Here is a 22,212-nt window from a genome sequence, read left to right as displayed (position 1 = left end):
ATTTTGCCCTCCAGGTAACGCCAGATTTTGCTGACAAGTTCAACTTTGTCGCTGGCATGGTTCCCATCATCAGAGATTTCCGAGACAAGGTGAGCAAGCTTCCGATGGGCTTCGACTGGCATGTTCTGAGCTTTCCCTTTAGCAGACTGTCACGATCTTTGCATGAATTATATGCTGAGAAAATCCGGAAGCAATCATCATCATCCTCAGCCTTTTCGCGTTGACATCGCCAAGCAAGCTTGGCTAGTCTTCACTTAGGCCAAATCACACTGGCTATATAGGGCAGTTAGAGAAAATGGCAGGCTATTTGGCAGTGCACATTTTCCTCTTTGGGCCTCCCTGCCGGCTGCAGAGAAGTGTACTTACTAGGCACTGATTGTGCACAATGCATGGTGTGTGTGTTTGCCCTATGGTTTGTTGCAGCTGAGGAAAGGAGTGCAACTGAATGCCAAAGTTTCAGATCGCTTCAAGAAGGTAAGCATGGCCTATTCTAGCATGAATACACACACACACACACACGCGCACGCGCGCACACACACGCGCGTGCACACACACACGCGCGCGCACACACACACACACACACACACGTGCGCGCGCACACGCTCACGCACACACATACACACACACACACATACACACACACACACACATACACACACACACACATACACACACAGGGTGAATACTATATGCTCCAAGAAAATGCACACTATGTACACCATCACGTTACAGATGAGCATAACATGTCGATGTGAAATTGACCACCTGACAATATTCTTCTATTCTGTACTACCCGCCTGCAGTTGTTGGAGCAGCTCTCCAACTTTCAGGTCGTGAATGGTGAGCCGGTGAAAGACCATCAGAAATTGCTGCGCAACCTCCAGGTAAGAATGCCTTGTGCAGATCAACGCCACCATCATGTTCAAACCTCATTGTCAGTATGTGGTGCTTGCATAGGTTATAACTGGCATGCAAGGTGTTTACCACATATGCTGTGCAGCAGCCCAATGACGCTAACAGCTAGCTCCTACAATCCACACAGTTCTTCTGCCCACTGGGATGCTCCAACTTCTAGGCTTTTTATTATAATTTTAAGTTCTTAAAACCCATACATAGCCTATCAAAAATGACAGCCACCAGTCCAGAAATGTTGACTCCCAGCCACTCAGTTCTCCAGCCTTGGTACTGAGTGCCCAGGCACTGAATAATCCCCAGTGTGGTATGCCGTGTGTTTCCATGGTGTCCGTCAGGTCATTGATATTCTGGTGGAAATCCTCAAGCTGCATGGAATGTCCTTCATCGTCCAGGCTGGTGGCAAAGAGTAAGTGACTCCTGTGCCCTGCTCTAGATGTGATTGCTATGAATATCTACGTCAGTCTGAGGACATGACTGTACTCTCTGTTCACATTGCATGTATTGTATGCGATTATGTTACCAGGGATATCGATGATTCGAATGATTTTGATAAGCAGCTCATTCGATGAACCAGTGTTTTATATAGACTATGTAAGGGCATCTAATGCCACCTATGTTATGACTGTGGAAGAGTTCGACCACAACATGTATTGACTGGCATTAAAATACCCTTGAAAGTGTTGTGCAATCCTCTCATCTCTGACCTTGGTAAATACATGTACATGTACATGTACATGCATGTGTGTAGCGCAGCCAGCATACGGAGTTGTATTTCAAAAATAATGAAACTGATCAAGTTAGTTGGCTGTCAAGGCGTTATTGTTGACTTCACCTGCCTGTCTTCAAAGTATATGCATGTAAGAAGTCTGAACTCAATAACCGTTGTGATTCTGGTGTTTACCATGTGTTTGCCTCGCAGTCACTTGGGTGACGTGTGTGCAGAGATCTACAACTGTCTGGAGACCTATTTGCTCGGAAATAGCAGGTCAGTCGCCCAGTTCATGCACAATGTACATGCAAGCTTGCGTCATATTATGCGGTTTTTGTTCCTCCTCCTCCTCCTCTTCCTCCTCCTCCTCCTCCTCTTCCTCCTCCTCCTCCTACTCCTCCTCTTCCTCCTCCTCCTCCTCCTCCTCCTACTCCTCCTCTTCCTCCTCCTCCTCCTCCTCCTCCTCCTCCTCTTCCTCCTCCTCTTCCTCCTCCTCCTCCTCCTCCTCCTCCTCCTCCTCCTCCTCCTCCTCCTTCTCCTCCTTCTCCTCCTTCTCCTCCTTCTCCTCCTTCTCCTCCTTCTCCTCCTTCTCCTCCTTCTCCTCTTCCTCCTCTTTCTCCTCCTTCTCCTCTTTCTCCTCCTTCTCCTCCTTCTCCTCCTTCTCCTCCTTCTCCTCTTTCTCCTCTTTCTCCTCCTTCTCCTCCTTCTCCTCCTCCTGCTACTTCTGCTACTTCTGCTCCGCCTCTTCAGTGAAATGATTTCTCCACCTGTTGTGTGTTTGCTTTGTTTGGGTACAGAAAGAATGAGTTGTATGCTGCCGGCTATATCCCATTTTTCCAAAGCCAGGTAAGTTTTAGAATTGTGTGTTCTCACTACTCTTTGGTCGTTTGATTTCTATATTTTGCCTGTGCTGTGTGTGCAACAACATGACATTTCGCAGTGTGTACAGTCAAACTACAGCGTGACAGGGTCATATCACCTGTCAAAAAGGTCACTTCCGGGTCAACGTTGTGCTTGAACAAAGCCCCCCCCCTGTCCCTCATCTCTACTATTTAGAACATAGGTCTACTTAGCACTGCGGTGGGACACTTGTTGTTGTGAAGCCCAGTGGTGTGATCCTGCACGGGGGTCTGTGACATGCCGAAGCATTGATATACCTTTCATGGTTGCTCTATACCCTTCTGTGTAGATTGGAAAAGGTTTGAATGCAGAGAGAATGGCTATGGAGCTGGCTCGTGACAACCGGTAAGTTACTCACCCTAGCGGAAACACGCTTTTCTTGGCGGCAGTTGTTCGTAATTGAGGAGCAAGAGAAGACCAATACATCTGGCAGTGGCCAACTACCCCTCAATTTGTGTGCTGTTGCCATTGTTGTCTATGTTTCTCTGTATGCCAGTATATGCGGAGCAAGAATGCCATTAGATACATGCATGCATACATGTACAGGCCTATCCTCGTTAGTACGACACCGGTTATGTTATAGATTGCATTCATGTAATCTTAACTGTGATGTTGCACATAACATACATGTAATCTATTACAGGTTACAAGACAAACCTCATTAGTAGACAACGATTCAAAATCCCCTGACAACTAAAACACGTACACTCACGTCCGGATAGTAGATACTACTCGCCATAAGACAAACAAGTTGAACCCCCGGCGTTATCTACTAACGAGGATAGACCTGTAGTTGCATGTACAGTAAAACCTGGTTTAAGCGACCACCCCACGGTGCAAGCAAAAGCTGTCGTTAAAGCCAGGTGGTCTTTAGAACCAGGTCCCACCGTGTCCGTGTAGAGTTGTCGGTGCATGGAAAAAACGGTCGTTAAGAGCAGGTGGTCGCTAAACCCAGAGGTTGCTTACACCGGGTTTTACTGTAGTTACCATTTCGGGAAATTCCCCGGTAGTCACATGATGTACAGTCATTCTAGTATTCAGGTCTTATGTCATTCAGCACTGTCCTCTACTTTCCACTCACTCATCTATCTATTTGTGCACAGTGACATCATTGATCGGCTACCTCACAGTCAGATTGACTCATTTGTAAAATTGCTCATGGAGAGGAAGGTAAGGAGCGCTGTATGTAGTCGTTGCGCACTCAGTGCTGGCCATTTGGACATCTTGATCCAGGATTTCCTCGACATGACCGTTGCCGTTGACTCATGGAAACTATGCATTGGTCATATTGAATACAAGATAGTGGTAATGACTTCGGCAATGGTTACACAGGAAAAGTGTTCGCTCCCCACACCTGAGCTAGCGCTTTCTGCCGACTTGACTTGACACTTTACTGACTCACGAGTCACGACATATTGAATTTGGTCATATTGAGTTTCCTAATAACAGAATAGGATGTATGACATACTACCCCATCCCAATCCAATGCACTTTTTCTATGATGTTGAATCGCTGTGTGTTTTCTTTCTGGTTAACAGGATGGGCGGTACCTGGACTTTCTCGGTGTTCTTTGCGTATGTGACGGCATCGCTATTCCAGAAAACCAGGGTAAGTACGTCAATCACACATTGAGAGCATGATATTCCGGTGCTTCAACACACTCGATACAAGTGATTTGTGCGGTAACTTATGTGACTGAGGATGCCCTTTAAAACACTGACCTAGACACATAATATTCTATAGGCACATTGGGCACTCTGACCTGTCGGCTTCAAGGCTATCCTAACATGTTATTATTGCTACCATCTGCATGGAATCACCTGCCTGCCAAAAGGGCCAAATTCCCAAGAGTTCAGGCTTGCACGTCAGGCGAAATTACTGGTCAGTCGGCGACACGCATTTTTCACAAAAATTTGCGTTTCACCTGCTGGGAGAGTATGCGTGTACTCGAGTCTCATCCTGAGCACGTTTTTTTCTTCTTTTTTTCAGCTCCAGTATAGCTGTATTTTTCATTGCAAAGCCGTCCTCGATTGTTGTGTTCGTTGTTCAAACGAAGTGGACATTCAATCATGAAGGCAGAGGACATAGGAGCCTGATTGGAGTTTCTCGTGGCATAGGACGGCCACACAGAGACACTTTGGGATTTTCTGAATATAAAATACCGTACGCACGATGCTGAGATCAATTTGTGCGATATCAAATTGTTTTGTGATCTACCACATCAAGCAGAACGGGATCCAAACACAAGCTTACCGACGGTTAGGCTGCCGACCTGACTGGACAAATGATCCCTGGCTTCACCAGACGCCAGAAGTCGGACACCATGTCCTTTGCCGCGACGTCCATCTCCAAAAAGAACTCCATCTTCGTCGTGAAAAGGCTTGCAATACTCAATATTCAACCGAGATTCGCGGTCTCACCCTTTCTCAGATCGTATCATTTTTTGTTGTAGCAGTTGCAGGGCAGATCCCCGCCACTACTTCAACAGAAGATGGCTCCAAAGCATGCCTGGAACAAGCCATATCGAGGTTGCAAGCCACCCCTCTCAGCGAAAAATTCGAAGAAATTCGAAATTTCAATGGTGGAAGATATACTATGAAGAGAATTTCAAAAAGTATGTTTCGCGGAGCGATCGCTCAACCTACGTCATTCAAACTTTGCAGGATGATTCAGACGTACATGCTAGGCATGGAACCACAGAAGATGATATAGCTGACACACAGAGTCACACACACAGCAGATTCGTGTGCACAGACACTAAATTAGTGGACGTCGTCATCTTCTTCCCGCTGATCTCAAATGTACTATGACGTGCTATTTCGCCTGACGGTTGAACAGAGAGGTCATACATGTAGATTTTGCTTGAACGTAGTAGGTGTTCACAGTGTGCTAAGGAATTCAAGTTTTGCTTTGGACTTGGGAGACCCTCCAACTTTGCCGTCCAGTAAGTGTGTTAGGCATTTAGATGTTGGTATGACAACCAGTCCGGTTTGATCATCCTTGTTTGTATTGCAAGCAGTTGTCTGGTCATCTTTAGGTAATATTCATCCTTGCCCTTTGTGCATGTTTGTTCATCCTTGCAGTGTACATTTGCCAAAAGCTTCTGGAGGAGCACAAGGACTCAGTAAGTTCTATCCTAACCTCGTCTACCGTGTTTTAAACAGTTGTCTAACTTGGGAATTTCCATCCATTGTACTGGGCCTCGAATTACAACACGATCCTGTTGTAGCTACTTTGCAGTGTGTGTATGTGCACCTGCCAGGTATGCATACCAGTATGGGTCAGTTTGGCTTCAACCCACAGTCGCCTCATGTTTCCACTGTTCTCTAAGTGTTGCCATCTCTCTTGTTCTGTGATTGTGTACAGAAAATCGTGTACTTGACTGAGCCCACAAAGGACAAGAAGAGAATGGAGGTCTCAGTGGACGGTGGTGCATCATGGAAGCCGCTGGCAAAGTTTGCCTCCAAGGTAATGCGTCACCTAGTCCGAACTTATACAATGTACATGTAGCTGCCCACCCCTGTGCTAAGCGGCTTCTCAACTGTCGATATGACTGTACTGTTTCCATCCTGGTGACAAAGCATCCTTACTTGTTCTACCAGCCTTGTGGTGACTGACTGTCAGCAGTGATATTCTGCAACCAGTTATTAGCCACCCATCAAACTAACAGTGATCGTGTTTATATCCATGGGACCAAAACGGAAATGCGCTACGATTAGTTTGTACAAGCAGAAACAGCTTGGGCCAAAGAAATCCGACACCCCCACCCCTCCCGTACCATGCGGCCGCCGCATGGAAAAGGAAAAGGTGCTGATGAATGCCCTTTGTGTGGGTGTACATGTGGATTGATGCTGCATCTGGGCCTGGATACAGCGCGGTTTGCTATGAAGGTGTCGGATTTCTTAAGCCTAAACTGTAGATGGTGATGTGCATGGCACTGGATTCATTTAATACGATTCTCTTCCATGTGATCCCTGCAGGGTGGAGATGACGAAAGGAATCCGTACATTTACCTAGAGCACCAACTGGACCTATTTGGAAAGATGTGTTATGTGAGTATCGCATGTACGGTCGATGGGTGGCAGTGAGCACGATGCATCTGTACATGTACAGTGTCAGTATTTCCACCGGGCTGAATATGCCATTGTCGCTGTGCGTGAAGATGATGTCATGGTGGTGAGTCATCGGATTTGCTTATGGGCGTCAAGTGTTTAGTGGCAAGGCAGTAGTAGCGCATCGCTATGCCTTGGCCTTGCAACTTTATACTGTGCATCTCAACTGATAATGTACTTGTGTAACCTCTATTTTGAATACAAGTGTAGTGCATGCCTGTTGATTGTATTTGCTGAGAAGTTCTTCTGCTTCTTTGTGTCTACAGGGTCGCAACGAGTATGTGATCGATGTCATTACAAATGTAAGGAGTAGGCCATTTAGTCGTTTACTTTGGGCTGTTGGTTCGTCAAGGAAGCCTCCCATGCAATTGTGGATTACATGGCATTCGGAAACGAGCCAAGCCAGCTTACTTACTTATCCACCGTGGCGTTTAACATTCTCTTCTTTTCCATAGAAACTGCGCTATCTCACCTGGGCGGAAGTTTTCATTTGCCTGAAGGACGAAGACCTTCCTGACCACCTGCGAGCCAAATACTGCGAACTCATTGTTGGTAAGTCTTGCCTTTGTGTACGATACCGATCGAAGACTGGACTACTAGCGTACAAGCCCATTCTCGGCTTGCTCTTGGTGTTTGACTCAGGCGTATCATGCCTGTGTCAAGGAAGGCTATGGATTGCACTAGAGCATTGCAGCTATGAATGGTTGAGTGCGCGTGTGTGCTTGTGTTTGATACAGGAATGTGTGTGTGTGTGTGTGTATGTGTGTGTGTGTGTGTGTGTGCTTGGGTGCTCGTGTGCCCATGTGTTTGTGTGCTTGTGTGCGATGCAGGAATGTTCGTAGACGTCTCTCCAAACTACTCTGCTCTGGAGACTCTGGAGCTGTCGTTTGTAAGTGCAAGTCCTATGATATCAGCAATGCCCAGTTCTACAGTGCATGGTGCTGTCATTCCTCGTACATCAACACACTTACTTGTACAGGCGCATGTGTTAACCAGCCCTGCGACTAGAGAATAATCCACTTCTGTCATGCCTAGCACTCTTGTGAACCCAAATGTATGTATGTATGTATGTATGTATGTATGTATGTATGTATGTATGTATGTATGTATGTATGTATGTATGAACCTTGTTTTAGCACAGTATTTGTGTATGCCTCATGTTCTTCTGCCACCGCCACCCTCTAGATCTTTAACGAGGTCCGTGAAGAGCCTGCCGGTGACAGCATTCAGGTTGCTGACCAAGTAAGTGATCTTGTGTGCTGCTTACTTTACTATAAGTACATACTGCTTAGCCCCATCAACGACACACTACTTGCATGCCGGTGCTGGTCAGCACAATGGAATTATAACGGCACACGGCTCCAGAACATGTTGCTATAGCCGCAGTGCAGTTCTTTGCTGACTTGGCACTGCCAATACGAACACTATATGACCACATGCATAGCATATCTACTGGAACTGGAGTATCGTGCACACTTTAGATACCCTATTTGAGGCACTTGATTCCACTACTACTAGCATATATGTACTCGTGATGTGAAAGGCTTGTACCAAATACATATGGCTTCGATCCTATTAAAGATGGATTCAACGTTGTGTGATATGTTTTGTTTGATCAGAGCATCACTGGTGCCACTTTGCCATTCTTCCCTGAGCTGCGCAAGTGGATTGCCAGCTTCATGGCGAAGAACACAGTAAGTTCACTGCTACTGGTATTCAATAGGAGCAGGATTAATGATCATGTGCATGGCATTGGAGGCGTGCAGGAATGAACACAGTTGCGTCGTAACTTTAGGTTCCAAAGTGACTAGGCGGGGCACTGGATGTTGTTGAATATTGTCTTCCTTTTTTCAAGAGAAGACAACAAGACTTCAGGCAGTGCACAGAAGCTATCCCATGAATAAATGGAACGCCTGAGAGTCGGGACACAGTGGAAGGGGTGCGACAAATCCAGCCATTGTTTTCAATTAAGCTGACTCCCCAACACCACAGTATGCTACCTACATGACTTTCCCACCACCTACACGATAAGGGTGCGTCTGTATTAAAAGGGAACTTCAAGACATCCACGTTCACTCCGTTGAAGCTCACCAGTAGTTATAGATAGATATGTAGATGGTTTGAAGGACATGGACAATTAGCCCAGCGAGTAATATGGTTGGGTGGAGTGAGCAAGCATCGCAGTGTATTGCATACTGTGTGTATCTAAAAGGACACTTGCATCTGTTATCATTGTCTTTGCCCACTAGGACATGACAGCATCAAACATTGGCGAAAATGAGCTGCTTGGTGAAGTGTTCCGCTTGCTCTACTATCTTGTTAGCTTCGGCTATTACTCGGCAGCCACCGATATCGAGGAGTTGCTGAAGCCTCTGCTTGGTGTGCTGGATGGCCGTAATGACAAGCCATTTGACAAAGGTACAGGAGGGCAACTCCCAGCCGTTCAGTGTATATATGCACACAGCATAATGCAGTGAATACACTGTTCTGCTTTATACACTCGGTAGTAGTGCTGCTCGTTGACCAGTCAATGGTGAAATGCAGTGTAATCCCATCTTGTCTAACTTGTTGCAGATGTTCTCTTCTGTTGGTGTGCACATTATAATGAACACATCACTGAAAGACCCATCATGGCGGTGCACAAAGACAAAGCGCATAGTATGGTAGAAAGAGAACATGGCAAATCCTCGTGAAAGTGTCTGACTGTTAGCCTATGGTTTCCAGCGGCAAGGTGCCTTCGCAATGCGAAAACCGGATCTCCACTTTGCCACACAACCTGCGGGATGATGCAAAGACATTACAAAACCTTAGGTACGAGCAGGTGTACCTGTTCATATTCGTTGTCGGCTTTTGTGACTTTACCCATTTCTTTGCAGCTCGAGGCGATCCTCTAAAGGACTTCCGACAGCGCGGCCGCTATGAGCAAAGCCCCCAGAACAAAGCCATAATTGATGCCAAATTCCGGTAAGGAGAATTTAGACGAACTTGGTATGTTAATTCTCACGTGACTGCCCGGTTAGCTCAGTTGGTAGAGCATCAGACTTTTAATCTGAGGGTCAAGGGTTCAAGTCCCTTATCGGGCGTCTTCCTTTTTTCTTTTCTTTTCTCTTTTTCTTTTAGTTTTACCATCAAGATTGAAGAGCGCCCACTACATGTGATCAAGAGTACATAACCCTCAAGAGTGTGCAACTCATGCGTACCCTACCTAGCAGAATTTTATGGTGACGTCGTTTTTTATAATGCAATGCTCCTCGCGCCAGTGATTTTCGACGCTTGTACTGGGTATCGAAGCATCACACGTGTTTTCTTGCGCAAGTTGGTACAGGATCAAGTGGAGATTTTTACACCACAGGTCCAGAATACCAGTATGTCTGATAATACATTTCAAAGTGCTTTGCGGCATCGTTAAAATGTCACAGTATTGACTTGAAATTCTGCCGGGACAACACTGATCGTGGAGCTGCACAGTGTTGGGTTTTATGTACTCTTGGTTTGAGCACGCACACATGCAATGCAGAGCCTACAGTACAGAGAGACAATGCTGTGACAATCACTATACACTACACTCTTGATGTGATTGATCTGTGCTAGCGACATGGTTGGGGTTGGGGATCCTAGATCAGTGGCATTGATTTTGTTTTGCAACTACTTTTCCTGTGGCAACATGATGTGATATTTTATCCTCCTTTTTTCGGTGCTTGCAGTGCGATGGAAGTGCTGGATGTCTTTTTCAATTTTGGCTTCAACGTCCGTCTGGAGGTAAGGGAGGCCCCGTATTGGGCATGCCAGGGGATAGGCGCTGTATGATATTCCACTACCACTCAAGAATCCAGCTCCCTTTTCTGACCCACTAGGGTACTTGTCCTAAAGAATGCCATGGTGTGAAGCACAAATATTTTTTTCCTTGGCTCATGTTAGTGTCAAGCAGCCTGACTGCTTCACATCCGCCTAGGTAACAGTTACACCGCTATCTTCAACAATCTAGACACTTTTAAAACTGCTAGAAGCCAGCCAACCATTTCCGTACGTGACATATATCCATACCACTGGATCATTGCTGCAGGTGGACTGGTGCGGACGAGTTGTCTCGCAAGTGTTAGCCAATCTCTCGTGGTTACTCGTCTGAACACCTTCTCAGTGCACGCACACATCCAGAGGTACCTTGTCTGTGCAGCCTCAGCTTGGGAGTCTAGGGTTGCTTTGTAGTTGAAAGCCTTGATAGGGCTAGATTCATTCACATGGCTCTGTAACATAGTGCATGTATACGCATGGGGTCGTATGTTATGTTTGATGACTGCAGTCGCTGATCTACGAATTCAAGGCCACCGTCGAAGGAATGAACCGTGATGGGCCCTCCGGCCCAACGTCATCATTCCACCACCTGCAGAGTAAAATCAAAGGCGGATTAACCAGTGTCAGGATGGGCGGCAACGTTGGAATTGACCCGGTAATGCTCTACGGTTCCTCTCTGATCATCATTATCTGCTGTTGTGCATGGAAGGATACTTGAAAGTGTGACTGTATGTCGATGCATCATTGAAAGTGTGACTGTATGTCGATGCATCATTGAAAGTGTGACTGTATGTCGATGCATCATTGAAAGTGTGACTGTATGTCAGTGTTACCAACCGCCCGTATTTGTCCGTATTTTTACGGAAATACAGCCATTTGTCCGCAGCACGGAAGTGATCCAGATTCTCCCGGAAAATCCAAAAAAAATCGGTAGCACCAAGAACGGCAGATTCGGTAGTATACAGAGTAGAATCTGGTCCCTGGATCTACGTAACTCTCCAGAGTGCGCCGCGACTTTATCAGATCTGGGACGCGTCGATCGACGGCGCAATCCGTGATACACGTTTGACATTTTCATGATTATTTTTTGTTTTGTTTCCTCGTGGTGCGCAGGTCGATTTTCACAACAAGTAATTTTTAGTTGACTGTTGACATCAGTTGAGCGGTTCACTTCACTTTCAATGTTGGATTTCATTTGACGATTATCAAAATTATAGTGACTATGGCGGATTCTGACCCAGATTCTGCTTCTGACCCTCGGCCGCTTGTGGGGGCGAAGAAGAAACCGAAGTCCCTTGCCCAATTCAAGGCGACATGGGTGTTGCCACCTGGAATTGCTGCGAGTAAGAAGAAGGGCATTCACTTTGCTTTCTGTAAATACTGCAACATCGATTTTAGCGTCTCCCATGGTGGATTCAACGATGTCACCAGGCACGTGGATAATCAAACCCACAAAAAGAATGCTCGAGTAGTAGCTGGCAATACATGTACCAGTTTGGAATCGTTTGGCCCGGTTGTTCGAGACAGTTGGCGACGAAAGTAATTACTGCTGAGATTGCCGTGTCTCTAGGTGACCTTATAATAAGTATTACGAATATGTTATGCTGGAAATCATTCTGCCCTTGCGGCAATTCATCAAAAACTCGAACGAAAATGACCGAAAAAATGTGGAACATTTGGATGAGGGGATACCAAAAAATGGTTGGAGTACGCAACAGAGCAAAATATTCCGCAAAATGAGATCTGGTTGCACGCTTTCCAGGTAGAAGCAGTTGGTAACACTGGTATGTCGATGCATCATTGAAAGTGTGACTGTATGTCGATGCATCATTGAAAGTGTGACTGTATGTCGATGCATCATTGAAAGTGTGACTGTATGTCGATGCATCATTGAAAGTGTGACTGTATGTCGATGCATCATTGAAAGTGTGACTGTATGTCGATGCATCATTGAAAGTGTGACTGTATGTCGATGCATCATTGAAAGTGTGACTGTATGTCGATGACATCATTGAAAGTGTGGCTGTATGTCGATGACATCATTGAAAGTGTGGCTGTATGTCGATGACATTCCTGCCTGGATTGAGATGTGTGTGATTACTGATTAGGAAATCTTGACAACAGTTCATGGTTGAGGGACTGGGTGGCCTGTGTGTTCTGCCCATTCTTCATTGTACTCCTGCTTGACTCGGATTTGCTGTGAATACAGCTTATGCGAGGCGTGTGCGTGTGTGTGTGTGTTAGACTCACGTCACATCGTTGGTGCATGCTCAGGGACGTGTCACACAGTTGGAGATATGCTTTATTTGAAAGTAGTCTTAACAGGAAGCACTCATTTGTGACAACTGACGAAAGAACCGATGTCTGTCTAGAGCATGCGCTCTGCAGTTCTGCCCAACTTGCCATCCGTTTGTGGTAGCTCAACAGCGTAGTCTGATATGTGGTCCCGCCCGTTTGTGACCATGGCGTGCCTCGACTTATTCTAGGACTTTTCTGGTGTGCGCAAACAGAGATACAATGTGGCTGGAGTGGGCGACAGCAGCGATGGAATCGTGAGTTGGATCTGGCATAGTGCCTAATTGTTATTACTCACTTTAGTGTGTATACACTGGTCTTGGTCTTACCCAAGTGTGTTTGAATACTCTGATTACCCAGGTGTGTCTGCGCGCGCATGTTCACGTGAAAATACTGGCGAGGTTCAATTGCTTGCTGCATTGTTAACATTGAGTATGCATGACATCCAATCCTGCCGAGCTTGATGCTGACATTGTCTAGCCTACACTACTGGTCTCTGTCAATAGTAGATTTGCTTTGCTCTGTACACAAAGGTCTAATGTCTATTATCCTCCTGTGTGCTACTCTTTCCCCCAGGTTCAAATCCTCATGGGCAGAGCTTCTGATGAAACCATCTTCTCTAGCGATGCGTAAGTACCATCAAGAAGAGATACTGTGCGATTTGGACTGTTCAATACTGTGAAGTGGTGGCAGTGTCAGTCATTGCAAGCTGGTTTTTTTCTGAACTTTCCATCCTGTTAACTCGGCGCCATGCCAAACACATTACTGTGTTTTTGTCTAATCCAGTTTGGACTATGCCCGCTATCGGCTGCAAGAGCATGTCTTCAAGAAAGTGAGGCTGTTCCGAGGCACGAACCTGGAGAAGATTCTTCTTGTAAGCACATTTTATAAAGGTTGTTGGCCAGTCAAAACGTCCGCAGTAGCTGGAGTATAGTAGGACCTGTCCTATCCGCGCACCTCGGGTCCGAAGGGTGTCCGTATCTCAGAATCTTCCTTAACTCGGACATGAAATGTACACTACATCCATACCGGACGTGACATATTATCTTCAACAGTACCGACTGAAACTAGAGTCCCAGACTGATACCCCCGCTCCCAAGCATGCATACTAATAGCTAAGGAAAAGGATTATTGCTGGGTTGAAGTGCCGGTAGTAGTCAGCTGACTGCTATGGAAAGGAAGATCATTTCCAGAATTGACTACATGTACATGCAGGCGCGTCGCACCGACTTTGGAGGTGGGGCGGCCATGGAAGGGGGGTCGTCCCCCGGGAAAAATTTCAAAAATTGAAGCCAATTGCAAGCATTTCCGGGCATTTGGTGCCATTTCAGTGTACGGTAACTACAATGAAAGACTTTTTGATTCTGCAAAAAAAACCAAGAAGATGCTACGATCGGGGACAAACATTACCCTCCCCCGGGAAACAAATTCAAAAATTGAAGCCAATTGCAAGCATTCCCAGGCATTTGGTGCCATTTCAGTGTACATGGACTTTTGATTCTGCAACAAACCACGATCGGGGACAAGGATTTACCACGTTTGCGCTGAGATCATCGCGCTTTGTTGCAGTGTGCTCAAAAAACAAAAACAAAAAAAAACAGCCGAAAAAGTGGGGCGGCCATGCGGTTCCGACACCCTTGACATGCCCTTGACATGTATATGTCTGCAGAGGATGCCAAGCTGAGTAAGGTGTTCTGGTGTAAGAAGTCACTGAATAAGAGAGGTTCAACTGTTTTGCCAACCCTTTTAAAACTCGGGCTGTCAACTTCCATCATGTGCCGAGTATTGATGAGGTAGTTCATGTCCACCTGATTCAGATACTTTGTGTGGATAACAGAGCATGAAACGGCTGACGATTGTTGGCGTGTGAGCTTCTAACGTTACTTGACGTGGGATCTCTAACATTCTTCCTGGCCATTTGGTGTGACTAATGTGTGTCCTACTGTCAATGTGTTCTGTTCACACTGGCGCACAGGATCTTGGTGAATACCAGTATGACAAAATGGTGGTGAAGTCAGTGTACCTACTCGACCGCTACTACAGTACCCATGCAACCCTGTTCGAGAAGGCAGTCCAGGGTCAGGTATGTTGTCACCCGGTTTCTGTATGGGTGTGTGGGTGGTCGGGGGGGGGGGGGGGGGTGTTGCAGGACAGCTGAACATCAGTGTTTGTATGGGTGTGTGGGTGGTCGGAGGGGGGGGGGGGGTGTTGCAGGACAGCTGAACATCAGTGTTTGTATGGGTGTGTGGGTGGTCGGGGGGGGGGGGGGATGTTGCAGGACAGCTGAACATCAGTGTTTGTATGGGTGTGTGGGTGGTCGGGGGGGGGGGGGGGTGTTGCAGGACAGCTGAACATCAGTGTTTGTATGGGTGTGTGGGTGGTCGGGGGGGGGGGGGGGGTGTTGCAGGACAGCTGAACATCAGAAGCATCCCCGGTTTGTGGTTGCTCCAACAAATACGGTCGACTTTGCCGTTTTCTCACAACATAGACATGGTGTGGTAGGGTTCACAATCATGCATGGTCAGACCCAGGTTTTTGGTTCCTAGATGCCCAACACATGGGAGAGAGAAGTTCTCCTCTGAATTCTGAATTCATCTCAGACTCAGTGACAGCGTTCTTTCTCCGGCTTGCATTGTGTTGTAACGTTACTGGTGATGTGTGTGTGTGTGTGTGTGTGTGTGTGTGTGTGTGTGTGTATGTGTGTGTGTGTGTGTGTATGTGTGTGTGTGTGTGTGTATGTGTGTGTGTTCTTCCAGGTGCTGATTACTGACTCCTCTGTAGAAACCTTCAAGAGAGTGAGTGCAAGACCTAGTGACATTGGGCAATGTAGTCACTTGTGTGCTGACCTGTATCACACTGTGCGTGTTGTGGAGGAGACTAGCAGCTTGTCGTTTCCTAGTTGAGGCAGTGCCACTTTCCTGTTCCATTGTTATGTCAGGTAGCAGGTGGATAAAGAGAGTGGGGGTAGGAGTTATACAGCAAAGTGAACACGCATGCGTTGAGTGAAGGCAGCATGCTAGTTATTTGTAAAAGGGGGACATGTGTGTCTGTGTTTGGTGCCATGCAGGTGAGGAAACTTGTTCCTGAGCTACGGCGCTTGACAACTGCCAAGCTGACCCCAGACATGGAGGCACGCATGAGCGAGATTATCACGGTCTTGTCTAAGTGAGTCTAGCGCCACCACAGTCAAAGTATAAAGGCAACGGTGGTTGTTAGTAAGCCCTAATAAGGGGTATAGTCATCGTTTTCAAGCCCGTTTTACACTTCACTCCATGCACGGCAAACAAGTCACACGTCTGTCGTAATCCATAACACGAATCTGATAAATCACCCTAGGCTATTCGGCGCTTTTTCACCGCATTTTCACATTTAGCACGGCACAAGCTCCAGCGATTTGTCGGAATTTTGTTGGTATTGACCGCATTGAATCGGCTTTCAACTTGGCAGTGAAAGGTGTCATTTAAACTAGGGTGTGCACGGGTAGTCTGGTACTCGTGCTACCCGTGAGGACCTCGGGTAGACGGGTACCGAATAGTACCCGAAAACCCGAAGACGCAGATGACATCATGCACAGTGCACGTGTACAAATTCATGTAATACCCCGCATGTCGGTCCACCCAGTGTGTAAGGGAAGGGGTGCAGTGTGGCATTAACATGGAAACATTACCCGATCGGGTACCCGTGCTACCCGTGGAAACCTACCCGAACCCGATACCCGAAGAAAACGCTACCCGACTCAGCACTAATTTAAACCTGTCTTCTGCCAAGCGTTGAACCCCGCCAGGCATGGTTTATTGCACCGTCCTGAACTTAATCAAAACATAAAGATCACCTTGGCTGTCCTGTCATTGTATGTCACAGTTGTCACTCCACAGGCCGTGGCTGTGAGCAGAGAAGACTTTAATAGCACGAAACTTTTCATCACCTGCTCGTGTGTTGGTTTCTGTGCAGTTATTGCAGTCTGTCACGGCGCGTCAGTGGAGAGCAGACTGAGGAGCCACATCCCATGAACCAGAAGATTCTGCTGAATTTTGGTAAGGGACCATTCAAGATCGTATCTGCCTTTGCCGACCATTTCGATGTAGTCAAAGTACTTGTAGCAATGTTAGAATAGGTACTTGCTGGGACGATATTGCCAACTCTGTGTCCGTTTGCTGATAGGTATTGTGGATGACATCTTCAATGTTTTGGACAAGCGTATCGACGTGAAGTTAATTGATGTAAGCCTATACGATACACATGACTGGAGACCTTAGTGCGTGTACTCGTCCATCACCTTGGCGCTATTCATGTATTTTTGGTTTGTGCCTCCATACCTAAGCTCATTTTTGTCACTTTCTCTCTTTCCTGCTTGCTTGCTTTTTTTCTTGTGTTAATACTATCATACTTTCAAGTGTCACTAGAATTTTGTTGAATGAGGCCTCACTATTAGGTAATTGCTTTTCTTTTCCCTTGTGAAATAATTTCTTTTCCCTTGTGAAATAATTGCTTTTCCCTTGTGAAATAATTTCTTTTCCCTTGTGAAATAATTTCTTTTCCCTTGTGAAATAATTTCCGCTGCAGACTCAGTACGCTGGTCTCAGAGCTATCTTTCAGAAGTGTTTCTGCTTCTTACAAGTCATGGCGAGGTAAGTGTAGTGTGGTGTAGTGCAGTGCAGTGTAGTGTTTACAGAATTGTCCATGCTGTGCATCCGGTGTGTTGTTTGATATGTTTTACTATGCTGTTGTTTGTGCCCTCCTTTCGTTTTACAGAGCTAATGCTCCAGTTCAAGAAAGGATCTTTGAGAGAATGGACAAGCTGTTGGAGGTGCCTGGCTGTCCGCAGGAGCTTGGTATCTGCATGGCGGAAGTAAGGTTCCCTGTGCATACATATTCATGCCTGCATACATTCTGCCCAAGCTGTGGATGTATAGCTGTTGTTTGCTTTTTAACATGTGTGCTTCTGTACCTGTACAACTCAAGCAGTGTTTGGAACGATTCAATGTGATTCAGCATGTGCTCTTCATGTTATACTATGTGACGAGGATAAGTTGGTATATTGCAAGATATTGCCTGCTGGCGACTATGGCATAGCTGAAAGACAGAGGGGAGCGAGTAACATGGACTTGCAGGAACTAGAATCGCAAGTCTGATAGTGTCTTTTGTCATTCTGGGAATGTGCAAAGTGAGTTCAGGTTGCGGGAATGGAACTGGTGCAGCACATCTATCACATGACCATACACGGCAGCCATGTTGGCTCCAGTGTCCACTCAACCCGTGTATCAATGGGTCACATGATGTCGGCCATGTTGGTTCCACTGTCCACAGTACACGCTATGATCATGTGCTGCACACAATTTAGTCACATAACAAAGATGTGACACCACTTTATTCCTTACCAATGATTTCCTGCTTTCTTGCTCACGTACCATTGATTTCCTGCTTTCTTGCTTCCAGGTGTTCACTGGAAACCAGTCGCTTTGCTTGGCAATCAAACCTGCTCAAGTAAGCGGACATGGCGGCATCGGATTGTGACTGAGTTGTTTCCTAGTGATGTAATCCAGCGAGGTCATCGAATACCCGCAGGGGTGTCACAGGATAGTGGGGAGTGGCACATCCAGGGAGGGGGGGGGGGGGTGTTCCCTGGAGAAGCAAAGTTGGATTTTTTCGACCAACAGGGCGCGTTTTAGCGCTCTTTTTATTTATTGCCTTTGGACGAATTGGGCGGACCATTGATATAACCTGGATGAAAAGTGGTACGACCATGGCCGTACCGTATGTGTGATGCCCCTGAACCAAATAGTCGAATTGCTGTGCTTCAGGCATGGATCAGGCCCTTAGCTCTTGACTTGTACAATCCTGTGCATGCTCAGTGTTGGACACATGTTATTCTCACATGGCACCTCTCACTGTGCGCCCGTCCTTCCCTTGTGCTGACAGGTCAAGCATATAGTGGAGCTAGTTGCTACGCATCGCGAGGAGGGCAGTGAGCTGCTCGAAGCACTCAATGCGATTGTCAAGGTAGGTCTGGCTACACAAGTCTTTTAAGACCCTGTAACCAGCTGTGGTAGCGATACGCCTCATTGAATGTAATAATTATCATAACCACTATTTTGAACATCCTAGTTGAGATAGTGTGGAGTAATGATACTTTCCAAGGCATTCCGCAAGATATATTATATGTCCACGTGGCGGTTTAACCTGTGCGGCTTCTGTACACTGTGCAGGTCGAGGAGCTTGACTTGCCTCTGAAGCGCAACCAAGCGGCGGTCGTTACGTACATCAACCAGAACCGCTCCCGTGTTGCTTGGATATTGGAACCCGGCAAGAAGAGGGACAGGTAACAGTGCTACTTGAGGCATGACGACACATATTCCCAACGAGCTATTTCTATAAGATTATAGTTGTCAAATAAAAAGGGGTTTGTCAACTGACAACCGCTCTATTTAGTTGCTATTCACTCTTTAGATGAAAATTCTTTTATTAATGATGTTGAAAAATTATCGATGCTTCGGGCCAGTCACCCATTGTCAGAATAGTTTTCAGGCATTGTATTGTACCATTTCCCCTAGTATCCGATTCATAAAGTAAGTCGGCTGTGCACATGGCTGCCACTGTGGTAGCAAGTGTGGTTCTTAGGCTGGTAGACCACTACCCCATGTGCTGAACAGTTGCTCTAGACCACTACCCCATGTGCTGAACAGTTGCTCTAGACCACTACCCCATGTGCTGAACAGTTGCTCTGTCGGTGAAAAGGCTACATTTCAAGTGTTGATGTTGTGTGGCTTTGTTGCACGGTTTCTCTCACAGAATGGATCTTCTACATGACGGGCAGGAGAGCAATGCAATGCTGGTCTACCTGGTCAAACTTGTCGATGTGCTTGCCACTTGTGCTGAGGTATGGAGTAACTGCATCGCACAGGGTACCAAGGTGTAGGATGAATCATTGGCTAGTTTTGGGATTTTAATCTCCGAATTGCACGAGGGTTAGAGAGATTCAGGCCATGGCGTTCTCAGGGTTCTCAACATGGTGTGCTGTGATATGCTTGGTCTTGTCTGTGGCTCAGGGTGAGAATCGCTTTATTGAGTCGATGTGCCAGAACATCTTCAGCCTTGAGGAGATCATCGAGGTAGGTGTTGATACATTGTCAGGAATAAGTACTTGCTCCGTTGTTTCAGTTGGTTTGGCAATACCTGTCCTTATGCATTGGCATTATGTTTCCACATCCTGATAGTAAGTCCCTGGACATGATCTTGTTCTCTGCTCAGGTTATCAATGACGAGATGATTCCGATTTGGTGCAAGCGACCGTACCTGCGATTCTTTGTCTGGTGCTATCTGAACACGGCCGGTGGACCAATTGAGAGTGGCTGCGGTGATTTGGACCATGACGAGTTAGTAGAGAAATTTCCCCATGCATACATCCTTCTTCACACAAACTGAGTGCTTTGTTCCCAACATCTAGGTATTAGTAAATTAATGGGAGGGGGGGGGGGGTATGCTTCTTATACTTGACATCTGAGCATATGACTAAGATTTTAAGGGGAGGATTACGTTGCTAGTCAATTTATGGTACACCTGTGCCATATTGTGTGGAAGCCGCATGCACTGCCATTGGTTGTACTTGCCGGCTTCATTATCTACACCAAGCGGCAGCAGCTCTAGTGCAGCTCCTCTTTTAGTGCGATGCCAGCCATAGCGTAAACAGCTGTATGTGTTGTGAATACAGATTTGTTGGGATGAAAGCTGTGTGTTTCTTTCTGTGTGCTCCTGCAGCGAGATGTGGCGTTTCATGGCCTCGTCCCGAGACACCCTCAAGTCATTGTGCCACGGATTCAACAGCTTCAACCGTAGCCGTGCTGCAGATCTGCGACAGACCATGCAAAGGCGGCGTGGAACCACCAGTGCAAAGTAAGTCACATTGGACTGTAGCATTGGCTGATTTTTTTAAGAAACATGCTGCACTCTTGACAAGGAGCTACTGAACGGAAGGATTGCTTGTACAGTATTCCTTTAGCGCCGGTAAAGCCTGTGTTATGTGTGCAGTACAATAAGGGACCGGCCATCTCAGACTACTGACTATGTTAGCATGATTCCACCATACCTGTGCAGAAATACCACGTTTCTCTCAAGACTAACTTTAGTTTCTCTTCATAGGGGCATGATCGCAGAAGGCCCATTCCACTGTGTCGGCTACCATTCAAGCGTTCCCACCCGATTGTTGGATATCATTCAGGTCAATGCAAGCTGGTCATGGTCATCTTCTCTTCCACAATGAGCGCTAAAATCTTGTTTTAAGCCGTGCACGCTGTTATCTTCCTCTATCTCTTGCTGTGTGATCAGGTCACGAGTTGCGGCGGAAAAGTCTAAAGAGGTCACTCTAAGCACTCCTGGAGTTTTGAAGTATGTGTTTGAAGGACTTCTACCATTCCTACAGGTAAGCGCATGCCGCAACCAGTCAACCAGTCTAATCTGTTCATTGCAAACAACTTCAAGCTAGCTAGTCCGCAATGGGTGGGTGTGGATAATTCGTGTACGGTCTAGATTCTGGGCCCGTGGCGAGAGGTGTCGTTCACTGCAGGCGTTGCGTGCTACGAGGCATTGAACCGACTCGCACACATTATGTCCTATGTTCTACTATGTAGCAGTGCATGGTGCATGCTTGTTGCTGTGCTGCTGTGTGCAAGTACATTTGTATGTCTTTTATAAACAAGGAATCAGGCAAACTAAATAAACTAGTAACAATATGTTTATGTTTTTAAGTGTACATCTGTTTGTTTGGATAAGTGATAACTTGAATGACATCTGCCTTTTCTTGCTGTTCTTTTGATGTGATGTGCTCATGTCTACAGGTGTTCTACTCATCATTCTTCAAGCCAGACAGCAGGCTGTCCAAATATGACAACGAGATTCAAACGTCACAGCTGATAGCCGTCCCACTGCTGGTGAGAATCAGCATCAGCCCTGGCTACACTAGCTCTGTTCTTCATGCAGTGTGTGTGGGTGGGTGGGTGCGTGCGTGCGTGCGCGTGCGTGTGTGTGCGTGTGTGCATGTGTGTGTGTGTGTGTGTGTGTGTGTGTGTGTGTGTGTGTGTGTGTGTGTGCATGTGTGTGTGTGTGTGTGCGTGTGTGCGTGCGTGCGTGCATGTGCGTGCGAGCGTGCAGCAACCAGCGTTTGTTTCATCAGAGAAGCAGGTCCTTTTCCTGACCAAACTACATGTATTAGGTGCACTGTAATGCAGACTCCGTCAGCGTAGTGACCGGTGAGAGATAGGTGCTCTGTTCACTAGTTGTTGATGATCCGCTATTGTGTGTGTGTGTGCGTGATGAGCCTGGTCCCCCTTCCTGAATCCCTGCTCTCTGCCTTGTACAGACGCTGTATGATTCGATAACAACGGTCATCTCCAACGTCAACCAGTACACACTGCTGAAGAGCACCATTGCAACCATCATCTCCTTCACCGAGATCACTGTGCCGGAACAGGTATGTGTCTTGTAGTCTAGCATCAC

The 22,212-nt window shown here is 46.6% G+C and overlaps 1 protein-coding gene and 1 non-coding gene across 4 annotated transcripts in view; both read left to right on the top strand.

Moving 5' to 3' along the window:
* The window catches only part of LOC135815473 (inositol 1,4,5-trisphosphate receptor type 1-like), a 60,435-nt gene that overhangs the window by 8,054 nt on the left and 30,169 nt on the right, over positions 1-22,212 (top strand). For 2 of the 3 annotated variants that reach the window (XM_065328777.1, XM_065328778.1), the window contains exons 17-57: positions 15-89; positions 424-474; positions 804-884; positions 1,251-1,321; positions 1,835-1,900; positions 2,422-2,470; positions 2,814-2,869; positions 3,628-3,694; positions 4,063-4,132; positions 5,608-5,648; positions 5,891-5,992; positions 6,505-6,576; positions 6,903-6,938; positions 7,092-7,188; positions 7,467-7,525; positions 7,822-7,878; positions 8,256-8,330; positions 8,886-9,054; positions 9,513-9,600; positions 10,341-10,395; positions 10,937-11,083; positions 12,915-12,980; positions 13,300-13,352; positions 13,510-13,597; positions 14,699-14,806; positions 15,480-15,518; positions 15,791-15,888; positions 16,675-16,757; positions 16,885-16,943; positions 17,287-17,351; positions 17,476-17,572; positions 18,160-18,207; positions 18,643-18,723; positions 18,930-19,042; positions 19,513-19,600; positions 19,770-19,832; positions 19,972-20,096; positions 20,479-20,613; positions 21,046-21,139; positions 21,555-21,647; positions 22,076-22,186. In XM_065328777.1, the coding sequence (XP_065184849.1) occupies positions 15-89; positions 424-474; positions 804-884; positions 1,251-1,321; positions 1,835-1,900; positions 2,422-2,470; positions 2,814-2,869; positions 3,628-3,694; positions 4,063-4,132; positions 5,608-5,648; positions 5,891-5,992; positions 6,505-6,576; positions 6,903-6,938; positions 7,092-7,188; positions 7,467-7,525; positions 7,822-7,878; positions 8,256-8,330; positions 8,886-9,054; positions 9,513-9,600; positions 10,341-10,395; positions 10,937-11,083; positions 12,915-12,980; positions 13,300-13,352; positions 13,510-13,597; positions 14,699-14,806; positions 15,480-15,518; positions 15,791-15,888; positions 16,675-16,757; positions 16,885-16,943; positions 17,287-17,351; positions 17,476-17,572; positions 18,160-18,207; positions 18,643-18,723; positions 18,930-19,042; positions 19,513-19,600; positions 19,770-19,832; positions 19,972-20,096; positions 20,479-20,613; positions 21,046-21,139; positions 21,555-21,647; positions 22,076-22,186 (3,291 nt within the window). The remainder of the gene's footprint in view (positions 1-14; positions 90-423; positions 475-803; positions 885-1,250; positions 1,322-1,834; positions 1,901-2,421; positions 2,471-2,813; positions 2,870-3,627; positions 3,695-4,062; positions 4,133-5,607; positions 5,649-5,890; positions 5,993-6,504; positions 6,577-6,902; positions 6,939-7,091; positions 7,189-7,466; positions 7,526-7,821; positions 7,879-8,255; positions 8,331-8,885; positions 9,055-9,512; positions 9,601-10,340; positions 10,396-10,936; positions 11,084-12,914; positions 12,981-13,299; positions 13,353-13,509; positions 13,598-14,698; positions 14,807-15,479; positions 15,519-15,790; positions 15,889-16,674; positions 16,758-16,884; positions 16,944-17,286; positions 17,352-17,475; positions 17,573-18,159; positions 18,208-18,642; positions 18,724-18,929; positions 19,043-19,512; positions 19,601-19,769; positions 19,833-19,971; positions 20,097-20,478; positions 20,614-21,045; positions 21,140-21,554; positions 21,648-22,075; positions 22,187-22,212) is intronic. The other variant, XM_065328779.1, reaches the window with a different exon arrangement.
* On the top strand, positions 9,647-9,719 carry Trnak-uuu (transfer RNA lysine (anticodon UUU)). Its single transcript has one exon. It is a non-coding gene; the product is annotated as a tRNA-Lys (tRNA).

This window comes from Sycon ciliatum, chromosome 4, assembly GCF_964019385.1.
Source record: "Sycon ciliatum chromosome 4, ocSycCili1.1, whole genome shotgun sequence".
Taxonomy (NCBI): Eukaryota; Metazoa; Porifera; class Calcarea; order Leucosolenida; family Sycettidae; genus Sycon; species Sycon ciliatum.
The sequence above is the reverse complement of the archived record's forward strand: the minus strand, read 5'-3'. Positions and strand labels throughout refer to the sequence as shown.